Source organism: Aythya ferina (genome assembly GCF_964211825.1).
Source record: "Aythya ferina genome assembly, chromosome: 7".
NCBI classification, from domain to species: domain Eukaryota; kingdom Metazoa; phylum Chordata; class Aves; order Anseriformes; family Anatidae; genus Aythya; species Aythya ferina.
In genome coordinates, this window is record NC_140302.1 from 1,849,806 (window position 1) to 1,871,016 (window position 21,211).

The 21,211-nt window shown below is 41.5% G+C and overlaps 1 protein-coding gene across 2 annotated transcripts in view; it reads right to left on the reverse strand.

Annotated features, from left to right (window-relative positions):
* Window positions 1-21,211, reverse strand: part of CCDC6 (coiled-coil domain containing 6) — a 46,369-nt gene that overhangs the window by 23,260 nt on the left and 1,898 nt on the right. For both annotated transcript variants that reach the window (XM_084526167.1, XM_084526168.1), the window contains exon 2: window positions 4,349-4,498. In XM_084526167.1, the coding sequence (XP_084382293.1) occupies window positions 4,349-4,498 (150 nt within the window). The remainder of the gene's footprint in view (window positions 1-4,348; window positions 4,499-21,211) is intronic.

The window sequence follows — 21,211 nt, forward strand, 5'->3', positions numbered from 1 at the left end:
AATTTGCATCACACGGGAACTGATGAGGCTTGTTAGATCTATAGCTGCTGTGTAGCATCTATTAAATCCTTTCTTGGGAGTGTGAACCGTAGCCAAAGGACGATTCTAGCTAATCAGAAGACTAATGAGTAAAGGCTGAAAAGACTGACTACAGGAACACTTTCTATTCTGATTTGAACATAAATACACCAGGAGGTAAAATGACTATTATTCAAAGTGGAAAGAAAAGAGCACTAGCACTCCCCCAAAACACATGTTAATGGTATCTGTCACTCACAATTCTGTAAAATCTTTCTTCCCTTTCACTGGCTTTGATCAGAAAAAAAAAAAAAAAGACAAAAAAAAGACAAAAAACCACCACAACTAATGCTGAAACTCTAGCACTGAAAAACAGAATTGCTAACACTGAGACAAAGTGTTTATTTTACTTAGTGAAGAGAACATTTTCAAACTTCTAAGTTATATGCAATTATAGTAACAACTGTTTACATACACAGGTATAGTTGCCAGCTGAAGAGAAGGAAAAAAACGTTAGAACACATAACCTTCAGGACAATGCCTTACAGACCTTGAAATGCACGTGGAAACTGTAGGAGAGATACTGTAAGCATTTACACAAGACCAGATAGGGACTTGGGGTAAGAGAGCAAATACTTTAGAGAAGTGGGCTTTCCAATATAAAGCTTAACAGTAAGAGTGCACACATTACTTCAGGCAAGTTCTACACAACTACAGTAATTTCCTCTTCTCTCTACAGAGAAGTTTCCTGATACAGTGAAGGTCCACATTTTCCTTACTTCCTTACTGTATGACCTTTCCCTGGGACAGCTGAAAGTGTTATCCTGAAATAATGGAGCTAATGGATGAAGTTCCCTTTTAAAAAAAGCAACTCTCGCTTATCCCTCAGACTATGACCTTGTACACTGTCCTAACAGTCTATTTTTAGTATTCCAGCCCTTAAAAGTTGTCCAATTCCTCCTCTGATGCATCCCGAAAGTCCTTTTTATTAACAAATTCCTATCAGTGTGACTCCTCTTTACATCCAGATGTTCATCAAATACATGATAGATGAGCTGACTCTGCTTATTTCGCACAATTATTATTTATTTGCATCCTCAAGCTGACACATGGTGTTTTGGAGAGCAGGAAGGGTAATAGCTTATGTCATCATGCTTACAATTTTTGAAAGAATTGTCAAGAATCAGATTTGCATGAGAAACCTTTCGCTATAGCTTCCCAATTACTTAATTCTCCTGACTATTGATTACCCTATTATCTCCATAAGTCTTAACATTTTACTTCCAAGGCCAGGTACTTATACTTGGAGCAATTCACACTTCCAAAAAAATAACGATATGAAAAAATCTGTGATTTTGAAGTGGACTGCTGGACAACGTAAAGAATAATTGACTTCATAAATTAAAGCAATATTAAAAACTGATTACTCTTTGGAGTAGCCTCATTTCACAACAGATGCAATTTTCAAGATTTACTTCTTTAAATCTCAAAACTTCTTTAAATCTCAAAATTCCACATACATATTGTTCATCAAAACAGTTCTAATGTTGCTCTGTAAAATGCTACCTCTATTCTCTAATGACTAAGAATCAAGAGCCTACAAAATACTTGCGCCCAACTTTTCAGATACGCAGCCAGGCAGACAAAAGAGTATGTGGGAAAGTATAGTGAATTTATATAAGGCTTATAAAAGCTGTATCAGGATGTATATGACAAAAAGCTTTTATTTGCTCCAAAACATCTATGAGACGGATGCTCTCCTTCATATCTGTCACCTTCAGTCTAGCAAAATTACAAATTATGCTAATAAAAGGAAATTAAACCAGCAAAAACATACAGTTATTTATTGGTCTTGCAGGGTCAGTAAAAGCTAATGCCATAGTTACAAACAACTACTATCAAGCAATAGTGTACCACCAGAAAGACTGGTCATAGACAGAGAGCAGTATTCCAGTGAAAATGCCTTTTTTTTCATACTACTATGCATGTTCAGAATCAGTCTGGCATTCACTGAATGTTTCAAATTTAGTTTCTTACAACTACATCGAAAACCTGATGTAACATAATGGTTTCTAACAGCAAGGCACATCATGCTGAACTGGGGAATTCTCGCTGGGCTATTAGCGAGGAGCGCTGCAGCTCGTGCTGGCAGACAGCTTTCACATGGCAAGCGTATTTGTGTTCTGGGAGCTCGCTCCCGATGCTGCTCTGAATGCCATGCTTAAGCCCCTACAGCTGTGAAAAACAAAGGACTTTCAAAAACTGTTACCTAATGATGTTGGCCAAAATTACAGTTCTAGTGCTATCCATTTTGAGCACTGGTGCATTTAAAAAATGTCACCTTTTAAAATCTGGTTGACATAATCACATTTATCAAAAGCTGAATGAGACTCAGAGGAAAGTCACATGAAACAAAGTTTGAGATACTGTTCAATAAAAGCACTCAGTGGTCAGAATTTTATCTGTAGTTACGGCTGTGTAGTTACTTCCTTTCAGCAGGAACTTGTGGCTTGCCTATTGAAAGCTGGATAGTATCTACTGGATGATGATGAATCCAAAACTGAGGATTTTCTCCAGATGCTAAACAAAAGGCTAGAATAATTTTGAGGATCACTGATTGTTTACACTTTTCCCTAATTTGGGAAGATGGCCAAAGGATACTTTCTGAAAGCCCACAGCAGAAAAGAATAAAAATTTGTTGTAGTCTTAAGTTGACAATAAGTTTGTATTTCTCTCTGTAACGTGCAAACCTACTTTGTATAACACTAACATTTTAAGAACTGTTAAAGATACAACTTTAAAGCAATCTCTCACTTTCCAGAACGCATATGACAGTTAAGTCTCGAAAAAGGCTAAGGTAATCTTACCAGCAAAGTGTATTTGAAGCAATTACTAAAAATCAGTCAGTTAGTTACTGAAGAACCTGTGCAGTACACGTTTGTGCAAGTCTAAAACCCTTCAGTCAAAGCAAGGGTAATTCATGCTTTTGCTTTTGAAGTGCTACTTTGCTGTACACAATGTAGTGGTATGGCCCCCAGCAACCTGCTTCTGTCACTGATTCCTACATAGCCCTTTCAATCAAACAACGTTGCTTGGTATATCATTTCTTGCTTTCCTGGAAGAGACTTTCGTAGGAAGATTTTTCTATAACATTGACATCTTCAAATAGAAAAGAACATTCAGTATCTCCCAACACATACCTTTTTTTTTTTTTTCTTTTTACTACCATCTGCTGCTTTATTTTTTGTGAAAATGTATGCTTTAGAAAGCAAATGCAAATCTTATTCATAAACATTTTCATCAGTCCTCAAAGACAGGGAAAAAGTAAATACAAGATTGGGAAAAGTTATCTTGATGCTTAACATACTACGTGACATTAGGCATTGCACTGACAAAGTCACAGAAGTCCCAGCTTTCATTAAGGAAAGTGTCAGATGGGATTAGCTCTAATTGTTTTTTAGAAACAATGCATTTCCTAACTGCAGGGCTAAGCATGTCTCAAGTCTTTAGCCACAGAACAGAAGAAATTCTTAAAACACACAAATCAGGTTCTTTAAACTCAACTGGTTTTTCAGGGAGAGGTTGTAAATAATCGCAGGGGAAGAGCCACAGTGGTCACACCAACGACTCACCTAACTTACTGTCCTGTCTCCTCCAGAGGACAAAAGCAGATTACTTAAGCACATCTCTTGGAGCAGGGCAAGCATGTACAATAATTCCCACAAATATTCATCCATTCTCCAAAAATTAGCAGCATGGGTAATCAAAAGAAGTTTCTCTGCCATAAATCGTTATAGCACCTTCAACTTTTTACTTTTAGCACCCAACTCATATTAACATTTCAATTAAAGAGAAGGAACTGTTTTGTTAAAAGTATGGATAAACTTACAGAGAGTCTCCTGGCAACCTTCAAGCATCACAGCACATTTTTATATGCAAAGTTTAATATTTCAGGACTCCTTTTAAATATTATATACACCGGAAAAAAGAAATAATTGTCAGTTTCACTAACTTTTAAAATTAAATAGCAACTACTCTGTTAAACAGTTAGCATTTACTGTACGTCACATCTATTTCTTTGCATCTCTGTAAAAACTTTCCAGTTCTCTACAGTATCCATTTGGAGATGCAAATTCTACATCAATGTATTAAAAAAAAAAAAAAAATCCCACTCACTAGTTATTGTACTTAGCATTTATCAAGTGTCAGCTCTAAACAGCTACAATGTGATCATGTCCCTCTGGCTGCAGTCATGCTAACAAAATCAAAAGTTCAACCACCATTTGGCCCTGAGGCTCCTAGGAGAAACATCGGGAAAGGAACCACTTACCTGCATCAGCTTTCTTGAGAGCTCATTAGTGAGAAATTCCTCTTCCTTTTCATAGTTTACTGCAAGCGTTTCTTTTTCTTTCTGCAGAGCTTGAATCTTCTTAAACAGAGTATTACTGATGAATTCCTCTTCCTGCTCTGCCCTTGCTTGCTGTGAAATAAAGACAGTTTTAAGAAAGGAAGCAAGTTTCCGTGTTAAAAACTACAATTAGTCTGTTCCTCTCTATATTCCCCTCTCTCCTCCCCACTTTTTCTTCCATCTTGTCCTTCCATTTTGGAGAACAGTAGGAGGAATCCAAGTGCTGCTATTTCTTCTAGCAGAACAGCATCTGCCTTCCTTTTTGTTGCCCACCATTCAGTTTTGGAAACTACACTGACGGTTTAAAGTGCCTTCCCCCAACCAAATGCACAAACTCCCCAACCTTTTAGACTTTTTTTTATAAAAAGATTACTGATTCAGAGATATCAACTTCGTCATTCCTAAAAAGAAACAAAAGAAAAACACAACCTCCTCTCTAAATTTCTCCAGTAAGAGCTGAAGCAGGGACCTGAGCCTGTGCAGCGTTCAGCACTGTGCCTTCCTGTCAGATCCCTTAGATTACAGCACTGTTCTCTAGGAGTCAAATAATGCGTTTATCCTTTCATGCAGATATGCCTTGCTTCTCAGCCACAGAAAGCACAGTTCCCATCATGAGGATTTGTGCTCGACCACCAGCCCACCAGGAGAACATTCTTCTATTGCTCTACAGCTCCCTCCCAAGGGGAGCAGGGGGGCAGGAGCTGAGCTCTGCTCTCTGGGGACAGCGACAGGACCCGAGGGGATGGCATGGAGCTGGGACAGGGGAGGGTCAGGATGGATGTTAGGGAAAGGTTCTGCACCCAGAGGTGGTCGGGCACTGGGACAGGCTGCCCAGGGCAGTGGGCATGGCACTGAGCTGCCATGAAGTTCATGAAGTGTTTGGACAACGCTCTCAGACATAGGGTCTGGTTTTGGGGTGGTCCTGTACAGAGCCAGGAGCTGCACCCAATGTTCCCTGTGGGTCCTTTCCAACTCAGGATATTCAACGATTCGATGATTATTTCTCAGACCTGTTCCCTCACTACATACAAAATCAACTTTAAAACAGACAAACAAAAAACCCGCATGCAGTAGTTTTACCCAGAGGATTTCCAAATTTCAAATGAAGAGAGCTCTGTTGGAAATCCTCCCCATGAAGCATCATTAGAGAAGATAATTTCCTTTTCAGCAGCTCTCCTGGAGTACCAAGGCACTGCTATAAAGAAAGGCAGCTCACGAGCACTCATTCTTCATTCCCTGCAATTCAGATGTTCCTTTTTTTTTTTTTCTTTTTTTTTTTTTTTCTAAGAACTTTAGACTTCGGAAACTTCCCCAATGGAAAAAAAGTTCTCTTGAAAGTCTGCTCTGAAAGAGCACGAAGGGTATTTCATATGGGCAAATGAAAGGTCTCAGCTACAGAGGGGTGAAGTCAACTCCTGATTCCACAATCAAAGGACAACCACCCCGAAACAACGGGATGACACAAGCAGAAAATTCCCGAGCCACAGCTTTTAATAAATGAGACCACGTAGTGTTAAGGAATATTTTCGCTCCCTACAGTTAAATCCACATCACCTGAACTGCAGAGTTGCGATTTGCCCTGATTCTAGTGAAGCAGAACGTAGCTTACAGCTAGCAATACAGAAAGATTCACCAGGTTTTATTGTGGTAAAATTTGAGAGAGAAAAATTTAAGAAGTGACAAAAAGCATAACTGGAGTTTTACTGGAAGTTTAACTTCCATAATCTTCTGCCCAAAATGTGCCAGAATAACCATCTCTTTATACATCCTGCTTTAAGTGGAAGGCACTTAAAGGATTTCATTGTGCCAGGATCTTTTAGCCATAATGATGTATTCCCTAGTAGTCCTAGAGGCAATTACTTAAGCAGAAACATGCTCCATGCCAAGAAGAGAAGTTTCTTAAAGAACATAACCGTCTTGAAAGCTGGTGGAGCAAGAGGGACAATGTAAATATCCTTATTGTATCTCCAGTATCATAAATCTGGAGCAATGATTTGGAAACTCATTCATTGAGTCCTCCCTCCATCTTTCTCTTCACATCCTCGTCACTGCTTCCTTGAGCCTTCTCCCGTCTCTGCTGCTTTTGTGTCTTGGCCCTTCTCACCATCTGCTACCAGTTCCCTTGGCACAAACCCAAATTGAAGGAGGGTAGAAGGAAAAAAAAAAAAAAAAAAAAAAGCTCTGGCTTAGTTTATTAGCTTAGATCCTGCACAGCACCTCCTCACTAATGCTCTAACGTTCCTGCATCGCCCTGGCAGAGCAGCACTACTCCAGCACGCCTGGCATCGGTAGCATCACTTGTCACATCAGGACAAGATATGGATGCCCAGAAGGTTTGAAGAAATACTAAAGTGTCAGCTTTTAAAATTTTATGTCTCAGAACACTGCAACACAAGCAATCTAATATCTCAATAACACTGTCTATCACTTTCTAAATGTGGCTTTACTTTGAGCTACTAACATCTTATGTCTTCAGAGAAATGTCAGACCAGAGTAAACAAGTCAAATTGCAAGGGTTCATTGTCCTCAAACCGTTAAAATTCATGTGTTCTGTTCCAAAACCATCTCCTCCACTGTCTTCACTACACAGGACTTCTACTGGTGTCTGCTTTTCAACGGTTCAAAGATAAAACCAAGGAAGACAGGCCAAGCATACCTAAAATTAAATCAGAAATCACTTGGCTCTAAAATAAAGAAGCAAGGCATTTGTACTTCAGTTTGTGTTGATTTCTAACTTGTACCAGTTTACTGCACCCATCTAAAGCTCTGACGAGAGCGCAGCGGCCCCGAGCTGAAGAGCAGCACCCTGTACCAGATGCTGGTGGCACATCAACGCCGGGTGCTGAGGGCAGCGTGCCCCGGAGCTGCCAGCACCCCTGCCCAGCCCTGGGCAAACAGCTCTGCCCCTCCTCGGCGCCGGCACCGGAGCTGAGGCGAGCAGGCAGGAGGAGACACCCAAGCAGTCATCCTTTCCTCTCCTCCTCCCATTTTTCTTTCCGGGATCGGCTTCCCAAAGTGGCTTACCACACAGGCAGAGCTCTGGCACGGGGCCACAAGGACCCAAGGGCCACACCTTTGGCCTGGGGAGGCTGCTGGGGAACAACCCCGCTGCCCACGCTGCGTAGGGCACCGGCTTGGATCAGGTGGCTCAAAGGAAAAGCTGAGTTATAGGATTATATCTGCCTCCAGTCCAGCAGCAATATATTCCTCAGCTGAACAAACAGGAAGCCTATAAATCCAAAGAGGATCTGCGAGTTCCAGATATCCATACATCAAATGTAATGCAATGAACGTCCACTGAAACTACCCGGTGGTCAGCAATTTCAACACAAACTATTAAGTCAAAAAAAAATAATGCTACAGTTATGAGACTGGGTATAAAAAGCACATGAAGCGTTACCATATTTCTTCTGAATCTACAGACTTCCACTCTGATGCTTTCCCTGTATCTTGCTACTTATTACACTGGAGATCATTTGACTACCTTAAGTGATAAAATTATTCATGTTTATCTCAATAATGCCTGAAATCTTGGAACTATTACTCATTTAGCCCACAGTCAAGCTGATGTTTCAAGGCAGTAAAAAATGTTTTTCATCCTATTTCCTGCACAGACTGTCACTGTGATATTTTTCTGGACATATATACACCCTGTGTTTCCACACAAACAATCTGCCTCATTATTAAGTATCTGCATCTGAAAAGAGGCCCTGATAGGATCTGCAAAAAATGAGAAAGAGCATGGAAATCAGTGACAGTGGGTCTGCGAAGGTACAGAGGTGGTGGTTCCTGTTCCTCATATTACATTCACCATCCACAAACAGCAATTCACTTCATTCCGTGTACCAGATTACAAAACAAATCGCCGAGACCCTGAGCGATATGAAATGATAACACTGTCTCAGTCAGTCTCTGGAAACCTGAAACGAGCAATGTGCTTCCAGAGCAGATTTCCTGCAGAAACACAGCCACAGCCACCTGTCCCCGTGTCTCAAACTCACAGCTCTGCACGGACGCACCCACTGAGGAAAAAAAACCTTTAACTACTGTGGTCAAGAACATAAATGTCAAAGGCTATCAAATTATTTTGCAAGAAATAAAGGATGAGGAGGGGATTTTAAAGTGCTTCTTGTGCACCTAAAATGCATAGAAACTCCTGTAGTTTTTAATTTTTTTTTTTTCATTTCTGTTGCAGTAGAATGGGCTGTCCTGATTACCAGTAGAGCTGATGTGTGAAGTGCTGTAAAAAAACACGTCCTTGTGAGACAACGGGCTCACCAATCCAACAGGCTGCTTTTTAAAATTAAAAAAAAATGATATATACATCTCTTAAACTGTATATTGTAACTGAGCATAGTGTTGGGAAGTGAATCTCAGCACAAGTTATTTTTTCCACACGCTAGTATAAACTGTAAAGTTTAGGGTTAACTTATTCTTATGCTCTCAGATTTTCCTGTAAATGTATCTCAAGCAGACCAAGAGCATGCTGCTGGATTTTCCTCTGCCCGTTTGCTTCTAGTTCCCACAGCAGTTTCTGCTTCTGGTGGGCTGCTCTCTCTCTGAGCACTGGACCATATTCCAACCACAGTGCCTTAGGGGTGAGATTTTATGAAACAGCAAAACTCAGGCTTTCTAATGAGGCATTAGCATTAACAACGTCAAAAAAAAATATTTCAGTCACCTATGCTCCCTTCTCCTCCCAGGTGAGCTCTTCTCAAAGTTTCACAAATCTCCCCAGCACTGCAAAGAGGTAAGGAAGCAGGTTCAACAACCCAAAAGCTACTCAGTGAACAGCAATACTGCATTATCAGAGAACTGACACATGCATACTACCCTATGGATAATATAAGCCTGCAGATGGAGCTGAAGAGCAATTTAATCTGCTGGCTGTGCAGAAGAAACTCAATCTTTGCTACTGAATATAGCCTGAAATGCTGGGGCAGCTTCAGAAGGGATGATCTCAGCTGCTGCGCATGTTACGCTGAACTAGAGCTGTCTCTTCAGAAAGCAGCCTGGCCCAAAGTCCTATGAAAAATCGAGAAGAGGTAGAAAGGGTGTGAAAAGCAGTTAGTCACAATGGCAGGATTTTAGAAATATAAAATTCTTGTACAAAACAAGAGCCACGTTTCCCAAATCTGCTGTAGTACACACCCCTCCTCTAGCACTACTAACTCAAGATACTGCTTTGGCCACAATTTCTGGCACCAGTTTAAGATATGGAAAACTCTCTGCCTACAAATGAGATAAATATTCCAGTGAACTGATACTGTTTCCTTACACGGGGAACTCTTACACTGCAGCTCTCCCAGGCAAGAGCTGTTTTTCCTACAAACCCTCCGGCTGCACCTGAACCAACCACACCGCACATCCTGCACATTTCAGACAAGGAGAAACACAAACCACTGCAACCAACGTCCTAGGGAAATGCAATTCTCAAGAACACGAAACAAAAATCAGCTCAGAGGCCCAGACTCACACCCCTGCACGCTACCGTGACCGCCCAGCAGCAAGCTGTAGGGTTGAAGGACAAGGAAGGTCTGCTGAAGTCCCCAGGTGCCGTGGGGGCAGCTTTGCACCCACCAGCCAGGCACTTTCTTCGGTCTGGTGGCCTGGCTGCAGAGCAAAGAGTGAACGCTCCTGCGGTTACGGCGGTGAGCTGGCATTCAAGCTCTGGGTTCGATTTGTAGTGTGATTTCCTGTTCAATCTAGGGCAATCCCCAGGGTCACTTCCTCACTTCTGACACACAAGCATGTTCTTTCTTGTTACTTTCTTTTTTCTCCTTTTAAGATTTTTTTCCCCTTCTTTGAGAGGAGTTTTCAGGAGCAATGGAGTTACACAAATCGCAGGGCGGTGTGTCCTTATCTTTGGGCACACAGTGGAAGCCACATACTTTCACAAAAAAAAAAAAAAAAAAAAAAAAAAAGAAAAACAACACCCAAGCAGTAATGTCTTGGTATGTTTCCTTCAAAAACCCCAGTTGTTGGTCTTTTCTCTTTTTTTTTATAGCAACCCTGGCAGGTGAGGCAGAAGGGCTTTTCATTTTATTTTTTTCTTCAACTTAGAGTCATGCCACAGATGTTACTTCCAACACATGCTGACAGGAGAGGAAATAAATAAATACACCAGCATCGGGCCCCAACCTACTATCAACTACTCTAAATGTTACCCTTCCTTTAACATTAAAGCCACATGCAGCACTGCCTCAAAACACAACTCCTATTACGTTTCAGCAGGTTTGTTCTGCTGTACAAGAGGAAGACACGTAGCTTTTCTTCCCGTAATACAGGAACACCTGTATGATGAGCCATTAAAGAGCTAAAATACAAATCTTTTAATCTCCACTGATGGTTGGCAATTCTCTCCCCCCTTCATCCCCACCCACCCCCTTCCTAAAAGGGCCAGCCAGGTTTTGGCTGGAAGCATCAAAACACTTGTGTCACAACCCCTGCTGCTCAACTCCAGCCACAGCAAGATTTTTAATCGATGCCTGCAAAGTGACCCAGCTCATTGCCTCGTTCATCTGCACCAGCGCAGACCATATCAAGAAATGAGCTGAGACAAATGACTCGAGACACATTTTTCTTCCACGTCAGCTTTAACCGTGATCAGATGTTTTCAGCTACACATCACCCACGCAGCCTCGTGAGAACCTCTCTCAGAAATGAAGTTACATTCAAGATACTCGTGCGTGCATCTTACCGCGTGGAAAGCTCTGCAAGAAACAGCGCTTTAAGGGAGCCTTCAAAATTGACTACCTTCTGAAATACCAACTTGTTCAGCAGTATTCGTACACACTACATAATCTGTGAGCACCAGCAATGCAGTAAGTTGTCTGCTGGTGTGCAATTCCCCTCCACTTCAGATCTGTAAACGCTTCAAACAGCTTCTCTCTCTCTGCAGTTTGATGTTGACCTGCAAGAGCCTTGCACAATGAAATACACAAGTGGTGCAAGTGCACTAAGTTATGGAAAGAGTCATTTCCTAAGCAAGAACACTTACAAATTTCATGTATTTGGTTCACTGTATACGACTTACAATGAGTTGCATGTAATTATGAATTAATACAGCGGAATTCCTGAATTTACTTAAAGAGTTTAAAAATGATGTAAGTGCCTTGCTTCGAAACATAAAAACGGAGTCTGCTCTCTTCAAGGGAGTTTATTGTACCAAATTACTGGCATTAAATAGTTAATAAAAGCACGGCCCTTGAAAAAGCCATTGTAACTAAGAAAATGTCAAGACAGGGCCCAGAAAACGAATCAGCCTTCAAATCACTTCTACTCAGTAGCTTAACCTTGATCAGGCACCCTTGTGCAGGTCTTAACGTAATTAAAGCCTAGGTGTTAATACAGCTCCCCAGAAGGAAGGTAGCTGGATTGCAGAGGCAAATCACGTTGAGACATTTCCTACAGTGAGAGCCCAACCCCACGCCACCGTAGCAGCCGTACGGCCGACCAGCCCACAGCTCTCGTGCCTATATTCCTGTCACTGCTGCTGTTTTCCTGGTCAACCCATCGGTAATCTCATGCTGTAAATAGCTCACTAGTTAATCAATAAGTGCAAAACAAACAGAATACAGAAGCACATGGAACGGGTTTTGCTTTTGTTCAGCCTCAGCGTAAAAGCTGCTGAAAAATGAAATAAAGATGCAGGCATATATGGGTACACAGATATACACCTAGCTACATTTGTAGCTTCATGTTAAGTTTGCCTAACTTTTTGACAACACAGCCCTCGATATGAAAGAGGGGAAAAAAGATCAAACTGCATATAGCAACTCTTGTAGTGTATACTGGTGGGGTTTTTGTTTAAGTTCTCTGTGTGTGTTTTTTTTTTGTATAAAAACTTACATTCCATGGCCACGGGATCATTAGAACCATCACCCTTCTTTAGAAATGTTGTGATTTTATGTTTGACTTGCATCTAAAACACTCCAGTTCAATGCAATCCAATTGCATTAGGCTTAGAAAACTATAATCAATACCAGCTTAAAACCCAGCAACACCACCACTCGGAAAGAGAATCTGCAAGAAATGCAGTCCTGCTGCAAACCAGTACAAATTACTGCGTAATAGCAGATGTCTAATGCACAAAAAAAATATAAGTAGCACTGTTTCTTAAGGTAATATATTTTAACTATTGTTTTACCTCTTTTTCCCTCACTGATAAATCACATTTTATCTTTAAGTGTAGGCACATAGGCACATGGAAATTACAAAATACACTGCCTTGGTCTGACCAACTAACAAACTCAGTACTGCATGCTCACAAAGTTTCAGAGGAGGAAAAAAAGATTCAAAAGAACAAAAAAAAAAAAAAAAAAAGAGCAATAAGAAAACACAAGAATAACTACTAGGTGACTAATTTACTGAATAGCCTCTTTTCACCTAGGTATCTATGCCTGTGCCAGCGGGCACTGACCTGTGTTTTAAAACAACAAACTTCTGCACAAAATGCAACCACAGCAAGCTGTTGCTAAAAGCATCTATCCTGTCACAACTGCTTTTCTTTGCAGACAGAGGAGTGCAAATTCAGGCAGAGAGGAGAGAGAGGTTGACCACCCTTCCAAGGCATCTTCATGAAAGCCCTGCGTCCCTTTATGCAGCTCAGGTAAAGCACAGCAAGGATGTGCATATAAAACTCTTGCTCCTCTTCCCCAGAGGAGACGACAGCCCAAGCCCCAAGCATTACCCTGTTACACCCCATGCTTCTAGGCAGAATGTGATGGATCACCGACGCAGTGCCTCCACAACTTTCTAACAAATGCTTTTTTTTTTTTTTAAATGACTCATTTCAATACAACACGGATAATTGTCAGGGCTGGCAGTGTTTTCACCCCAGCAGCAAGGCATGCCTTGTCACTCAACAGAACCAGCCTGCTAAGAGCGCTCCTTTTAAGACCCCCTTATTTCCTCTCTCACACCTTGGTTTTCTAGAAAAGCACTCGTCAGCTTGTTGCTGATGTTCATCACACCTTGTTCCAAGCCAGTTCAGTTATGAAGCTCCCAAGGCACCATCTGTCCCAATGTTAATGTGCATTAGCTCTAATTCCACCAGAGCAAACAAGTGTTTCCACTTATGATTCCCTACAAGTCGGTGAATGGGGATTTTTTTTCTCTCCAGTTCAGACCTCTTATCATACATACCGCAATATTCTGAAGTGCCATCACTTTTCTGGCTTTCAAGACAAGAAACACGTCTGTTAAATTTGCAGGAAGAGACAACGAGGAAAATGAAAGATCCACGTCCTTCTGGTCTGTCTCTCTACAAGCAGAAGTTTGCAGGATACGGGGAAATACAATCATCCCTGACTATTCACCCCAAAAAGAACTGGAAAAGTGGGTCTAAGACTGAGAAGTAACCACAAACACACACACACAAAAAGAAAAACAGGAAATGTCTACCAACCTCTCCACCTGTGGAGCAACAACTTTCAGGTAAATATCTCGATTTTCAAGGAAAAGGGAGGTTATTACAGACCTTCAACTCAGGTTGAATTTACTCTTCAGGAGACAACTCTCTGGAGGTGTCCACTCTCCTAATTCTGTCACTACTTTAGGGTCTATGAGGGCAGGGTTTTGCCTACGAATCAGTTCCTGGCAACGCTAGCTGGAGAACAATGGTACTCTTCATTTGTCACAGGTGTGCAGAATACATACTGCTTGAAGCTCTTGGAAAAGCGCTGATAAAAAAATCCATTTGGCAAAATTCTTAGTAACTGCTTTTGCTGTTTACTTGGAAGTGACGAGAAACAAAGTGGAAACTGCACTGTTATAGGAAAAAAAGGCAAAAAAGAAACACTTTTCCGACATAATCTGCTGAAAGTAGAAATTAAACTGTAAGGAACAGAAACTCGGTACTACAGTGCATTAAACATCAGACTTTATCACTTCTGACTTGGTAAGAATCACTTACACTTTTACTCAGGACTGAACTGTATCATTGTAGGATTGCTTTTTTTAAATCTATGTGGTAGGAGTTTTAAATATCATGATTAGCATCCACAACAATAAAGGAATTAAAAACCCCCGAAGCTCCACAGCCATAAGCAGAAACATCACATTCCGAGGCAGTTTAAAGAATTAAAACATCTGACCAAAGTTTACAGACAGCTGAAACTGCCTGGACACGGATCTACAGCACAGCTGAGGAGATGCACATCTACCTCCTAAAGCTTACCCCAAACCAAAAAGCAGACCGCATGCAATATTAACACAAGGAAGATGAAAATTTTAAGCAGATATATTCAGAGTTGAAGGGGAATAAAAGGCTTTAGGCTACGAGTTTCTCCCTCAATTAGAGTATCAACTGGAGAAATGCCCTCTTTCCAGGAACCAAGTCTCAGCACTGGACGACAGGAAGGGACACACAGCTCCCAGGGACTGAAATGACTGTCACTCCAGGCATCAGGTAGCACGCAATGCCTGTATTTTAAACAGACAAGCTGAAAAAAATACAGATGTAAATGTCACAATTAAAAAATGATTTGATATTTCTGCAAATAACTTGCTTCAATTTTAATCAAGGAATCCTTACAACCCACAGATGTGAAATCTGCACATCTGCATCTTGTGCTAGTTTCTAACTTAGACATTTGCTATTTTACTTTGGCATAGTTTACCTCAACTCTCTTGCCTTCACTTTTACTTCTTTCTTTCATCCCACGTGTTCAGCAGGACCATGATGGTCCATCTCACAAAACTGAGACATCTCTCCACTCAGACAGCAGCACTCGACTGACAAGGTAGAACCTGAGATCTTCCTTTCTGGATGTCCCCAGGCTGCTGTGTTAGAAGCAAAACATCACAGCAATGTTTTCTGTTACTGATCCACAGGAATTTGTTTTGTATTTCATTTTCTGCCTCTTCTAGAGCACGTCTTCATCTCTTACATTCATTCTGCTTGGATCCCAAAACATGTGCAAAATCCAGTTTGTACATTTTGTCCCTATCATTCTCCTCCTCCAGATTTTTTTTTTTTTTTTTTTTAATCTAAGGAGGACGACAAAAAAGGATTCACCCCTTGCTCTGCTGCTAAATTCAGCAACTTCCTCCTACCCCCAAGCATAAAAAAGAGCAGCAAAGCAACTGTTTCTCTCTGCTGCTTTTAACAGGCTATGCTGAAATACATCAGATGCCTACCGCTGACAATGTTTGCTCCTTTGGAGGAGCACTGCCTCCTTCTTTGCTGCACGCTGCAAGAACAGCTCATGAGAAACCAGCACCACGTCCACCCGCAGCACCCCCTGTGCTGAGCTCCCTGACCAGAACTGTCTGCAGCAACGCGGAGTCACCCTTCCAAGCGTTTTGTGGTCTTCCAGTTTCCACCAAAGAGTACCTTATGGGATGCAGAGTGGTAACAAAACCTGTCGTTGAAATCATGAGCAGTTGTGTAAGATTGCTTAACACACCTGTGCTGCACGCAATTCGATCTCCTCACGTACTACAAGGAGATTTAGCATTACCAGCCCAGAGATGAAAATACATCCCATACACACCAACACTTAGGATTTGGACTTCTCCTGAAGTTATTTGCTCCTAATTAGGAGAAAATAACTTCAATATTAACTCAAGTCAGTGTCAACAGTAGGAGGAAACAACCAACCAGTTGTTTACCAACAAGGAAAATGAATTAATGCATGCAAGAAAACCAAAGACCACGTAACTGCTCTAAAAGTCAGGTTTTCTTCATCCTTCAAAATCAGCAATAAAAATCAAGCTCCATCACACTCAAAGCCTCAACTAAAATAAAGTACTGAACTTCCAGGATTTGGAAATTACTCTGCAGCCTTGCCTATACTAGCTTTTCAAAGTGGGATTTGCAACAAGGCTAGAACCCCTAACGAAGCCTGACATTTACTCTAGCATCCAAAGCAACAAATTCATAGTGCACAGGAATTGCTTTTTCTTCAGCCAAAGCAAACCTGTTAGGGGCACAATGCAGGAGAAACTAGAACAACCCTCTCCATTAAAATATTTAAGTCACTGGAAATATACTAAGCGAGAAGGGCTGTTACTGTCAGTAAATGTTCAGACCTGCCACTAAATGCCATTCTGAAAATAAAAACTCACTACAAACCAGCCTGACGCACAGTTCAATACAACTTTGCTGAGAAAGTTCATCGAAGAGAAACACAAAACGACTCCACGTACAGAACAACAAGCCTAGAGAAACACCAAGAACTTCACATTATTAAGAATTCCCAAATGCACTCTGAAATACCAGTTCTCGTTTCACTTCCAGCCCCGAATTAATTCCGAGCAATATGCCAATATTCCTATTGACTGAGGACATGCCACCATTATTAGACACAGCAGTACCAATAAAGTCGCAGACAAAGGAGTAGAACTGTTGTGCAACCTTCCAGGCAAGACACAGATGGTTATCAGAGTTGGGTATCAACCCAATGGCAGTACTGAAAACAAACTCATTTACTGCATAAAGGACAGAAACATTAAGAGAGTAATTCAGCGTGGTTTTATAGGGAACAAGTTCTGGCAGATAAGCATAGACACATCTTTCAGCCAAGGACTTTTTGTAATAAAGATAACCACAAAGGTGCAGGGCATGCCCATGGCACCCATAAGACTTTCTGATTTAGTAATGCACTCCATACAGTATTTAAAATAGCAGTCAAATAATCAAAGTATACAGCTGGAATTCCGAAGTGGCTTACAGATCTGAAAAACACTTGTCGGTCGGAAATTTCTAATGCAATTTCACACCAACATGTACTAAGAACGATGATCAAAACATTTACTGTGCACTGTTATTCAGTGAAGTCCCCAGCAGAGACACCTCACCTTCACTGCTGTGAACAGCACTGGTGAAATTGATACGGGGGAAAAAAACACTTTGGGGTTGCTACCTCTTCCTACTGAGACGAGAGACTCAGGAAAGTCAAGAACAAGGGAAAATACCCTTACCAGACTATGGTTTGGTGCTAATAACTGTGGAACCAGGAGCTAGCAGGCAACCCAGCGCTACAAGCCAGGTCTGGAAAAGGCACGCGTGTGCTGCTGCAGCTCTGCCAAACTAGCCAGAGCACACAACACTAAGCTCTCAGAGGAAGACCAATGATACCAGATGAGAAAAAAATAAAACTTATCCATTCCAAATTAAGCTCTCACAAACATCTGGATAAACTTGAAGCAAGAAAATGTGTTTAGACCAGAGCAGTGCATCATTTAGCCACAGCGTTTTCAATCCAGCACACTAGAGTTCCAGCACCTCAGAGCTTGAGAGCTTCTTTCAGTTATCAAAGTAAAGTAGAGGATGTCTGTGGAAGCCTGTATCTTTGTCAAACTCATTAACCAAGCCACAAAGCACTGCAAGAACCTACGGCTCAACAAGGAAGGCTTTGACTAGGAGCACTCGCACAGGACACTCAGATTCTTCATCTTAGAGACTTATTTACAACCAAACACTCTTCCCAAAGACACTTTTCAATAAGAGTTATTTCAATAACTCTTTTCAATAAGAGCTTTTTTTTTTTTTTTTTTAGCCAGTACTGAGGAAGTCCTGCAGCACAGACAAACAGGGATGTGCTGTTACCACCACTACAGTTATCTTTTTGCCCTGGGACTTCAACGTGCCAGAGGCCATACCCAAGTACCAAAAGGAAGCAGATGATAATACACCTTTCTACTATTAGTTTGCCAGCAGCGCAGCAAATAGCACTGCTTTTATTGTGTTAACCTAAGGGCCAAAACCGTTAAGTCCATCATTAAGCTTCTTTCTTCCTTTCCAGACATTCTGTAGAAGATCAATAGAAACTTCTTGAGAATGAGGCAAACATAAAATTCAAATACAAGGCAGTCATTCCCTACATCTGCTCTTCCTGAAAAGTTGTGCATGAAGTTACACTGTGCATGAACTTGCTAATCTTTGCAAAAATGCTGTCTGTACTCTAAAAAGCAGGTAAACAAAACATTTCTAAAACAAGGTATTTGAGATAGATTTTTAGGCTGACTACAAACCAGAATTGAACCAGTTGGATACTGAAGCTCCAGAGACATTTCTTACACCGACAGAAGACACCACAAAACAGCAGACCCATCTCTTTCACACGTGCAAGACCTGCTTTAAAACAGAGAGTAAATGATAAACTTACAGGTACCTCTTTTAAAATATTAATCTCTTCACTTTCTGGATCCACTTTGTACCTTTGTACCTACTAATTGATTTCTCCCATTGATCCCTCTGCCCTTAACTAAGTGCATTTCAAAGATTTGTGTTTTCAGTCCACCCTTTCTCCTGCTGTTCATATTCTGCACTGGAACAGGTGTTCTGCTTTGAAACTCTGGTGCAAACTCCACGGTTGGAAAAAGCTGTTAAAAAGCAATTTTTGCAGAGGATTTTCAGCGCTCTAGCACATCCATTAACCTCCCCAAACTACCTATCCAGGCTGACATTTTCCATGAAGAGCCGTGGCAGCAGATCACAAGCACGCACACATCCCACCACATACTTCCTTGAGAACAAAATGCTGAAATTGTATTTATTTCCAGCGTCTAACTCTGGTTGTTTACTGAGAAAACTGTAACAACTCTACAATACCACACAGGATTTTGCCAACCTGTAAGTCACTGGCAGCCTGTTTGTTTTCAGGAGATGTCTGTTATGGGAAGCAACAAATTTCTTCAGAATTTGTGACTACAAGCAAGGAAATGAGAGCTGAGTAAGCTTCTCTCTTCCATTGTTTCTCCCAGCTTGTAGAAGCCTGTTCACATTGCTTTGCAGAAATGCAAAGGAGAAGGAAAAGCCAGGAGACGCAACGGCCTTCTGCTAACACCCAGAGAACAGCAACAGCCAAGCTCGCACCTGAGGTGCAGGTTTAGCTGCAGAGGTTACTTATGCTGGCAGCAGTTTGGGTCAGCCTGTTTCATCCGAACCGATGCTCCTTTGGGCATCCACGCACCCCCACAACATGGGACTTTTAGGAGTCTTTCCTTCCCTGAAAAGCAAACTGCAGAAAAAAATGAGAAGCCATTCTTTAAAATCTACATTACACACTGCTGCATCAGGCACGCTGGAGTGGGAGCATTTTCAAATTAAGGCTACTCAAGTACACAGTATCAGTTAGAAGAAAAAATAATGGAATAAGGCTTATTCTACTTTCTTTCTCTAGTGCTACAGGAGATGCCTGACTTTAAGAGGCCAATCCACATGAGTTGAATTGCTGAATCTAACCAAGGGTAAGCATGTATGTACCTGTAGGAACGAGGGACCGAAACTGGTTTTGTTATCAAAAGCAGCCTGCTTTTATGAGGCCTGTCAATTCAAAACAATAACCAAGAAAAACAAAATGCTTCGCTATCAGTTAAAGGCTACACGTCTTTCAGTGAAATAGGTCGACTTTGTAACATCAAACACTGAAAAGTGGAAAAAAAGCTAGAAGTCTAAGTTCTACCAACTTCAAAAGAAACTTCCTGACGGAGACATGCGTGCACCCAGCTCCCAGCTGAAGTTCTTCAGCTTCTGTGGCAGGCAACAATTCAATGGGCTGGAAAGCTGTCGTTTTCCCACCCAGTTTTCAATGTACTTTTATTTCACTAGAGAAGTTGTGCTGTCCCACACTTAGTCCACTAAACACAACGTTTCCTTGCAGACCTTTCTCACCAAGAAATAAAGGAAGTTCACACAGGAACTCCACTTGTGGTACCGCAGCACTATAACCAAAAGTAACTACTTAACATCACAAATACGTAGCTTTTAAGATTTTCAGATGCACATTTTTTTCCCAACCTAAGCACCCACCATCCTGTCCGTTTCCTTAAAAGAATCTTGCAGAAACACCATGCGATCATATAATTAGAGATTGCTAAACATGTGCAAAGGGAACCGTCCTCAAACAGCTCAAGGGATCTCAGTTCTTTCTTTCCAGTACTTGCTCTTGCAGTACTAGATAGTGCTTCTAATTTACGCAGCTCTCACCACACACTGCCTCCCCCATGGTTGGTTACCAGTAACAGCGGGTCGATTAAAGTTACCGTGTGTATTTATTTAATTTCACAGCCAACACATGACCAACAGCATAATTTCGTTTCCACTTCAGGCTACTGGAAGGAGCAGAGCTTGCACAGCGTTATGGAAGTACACTTTGTCCAAGCTCATTTTACAGACCCCAGTATTAAACCAGCATTTGTTTTTACACATTTTAGAGGAGAGCTCATATGAAGTTAGTGAGCATACAAGCCTGCCAAGCCAACGCCTTTTCTCAGCCAGTTTTCCAAGCACAACTACGTAACATCGGTCCCCTCCATTGAACACTTATTTTCAACCCTATGATGCAAGGACTAACTACAACACAGAACTATCAGCAAGCTGCTAAGTAATTCCCAAACTGTACACATTCATATGTAATGTGTATACCAGTAATACCACGCACAAACGCAGAAACAAAAAAGATGTCCTAGTAAGGTTGGACTAGATGATCTTAGCGGTCTTTTCCAACCCGAACGATTCCGATTCTGTGTTAACACATTCAGCAGTACGGGTGCAAGAGGAAGGAGGTAGAAGACCGCTTTCTACTTGGTAAAGCCTAAAGGGAAAATATTCAAAACCGTTAATGAGAACAGAGGGAACTAAGGGAAGTTTAGCGTCCCCGCAGCACCAGCACGGCCAAGTTCAAGCAAAGGGACAGCAAAAGGCTCAGGGATGAAGAGCTTCATGGCTAGAAGGGTCACCTTCACCTACAGCACACAGGTTTAGTCACTTCAGCCGCTATTTCAGCTACCTGTCGGTTTTATCTGCGCTTCACGGCTCATCCGTAACAAATGATA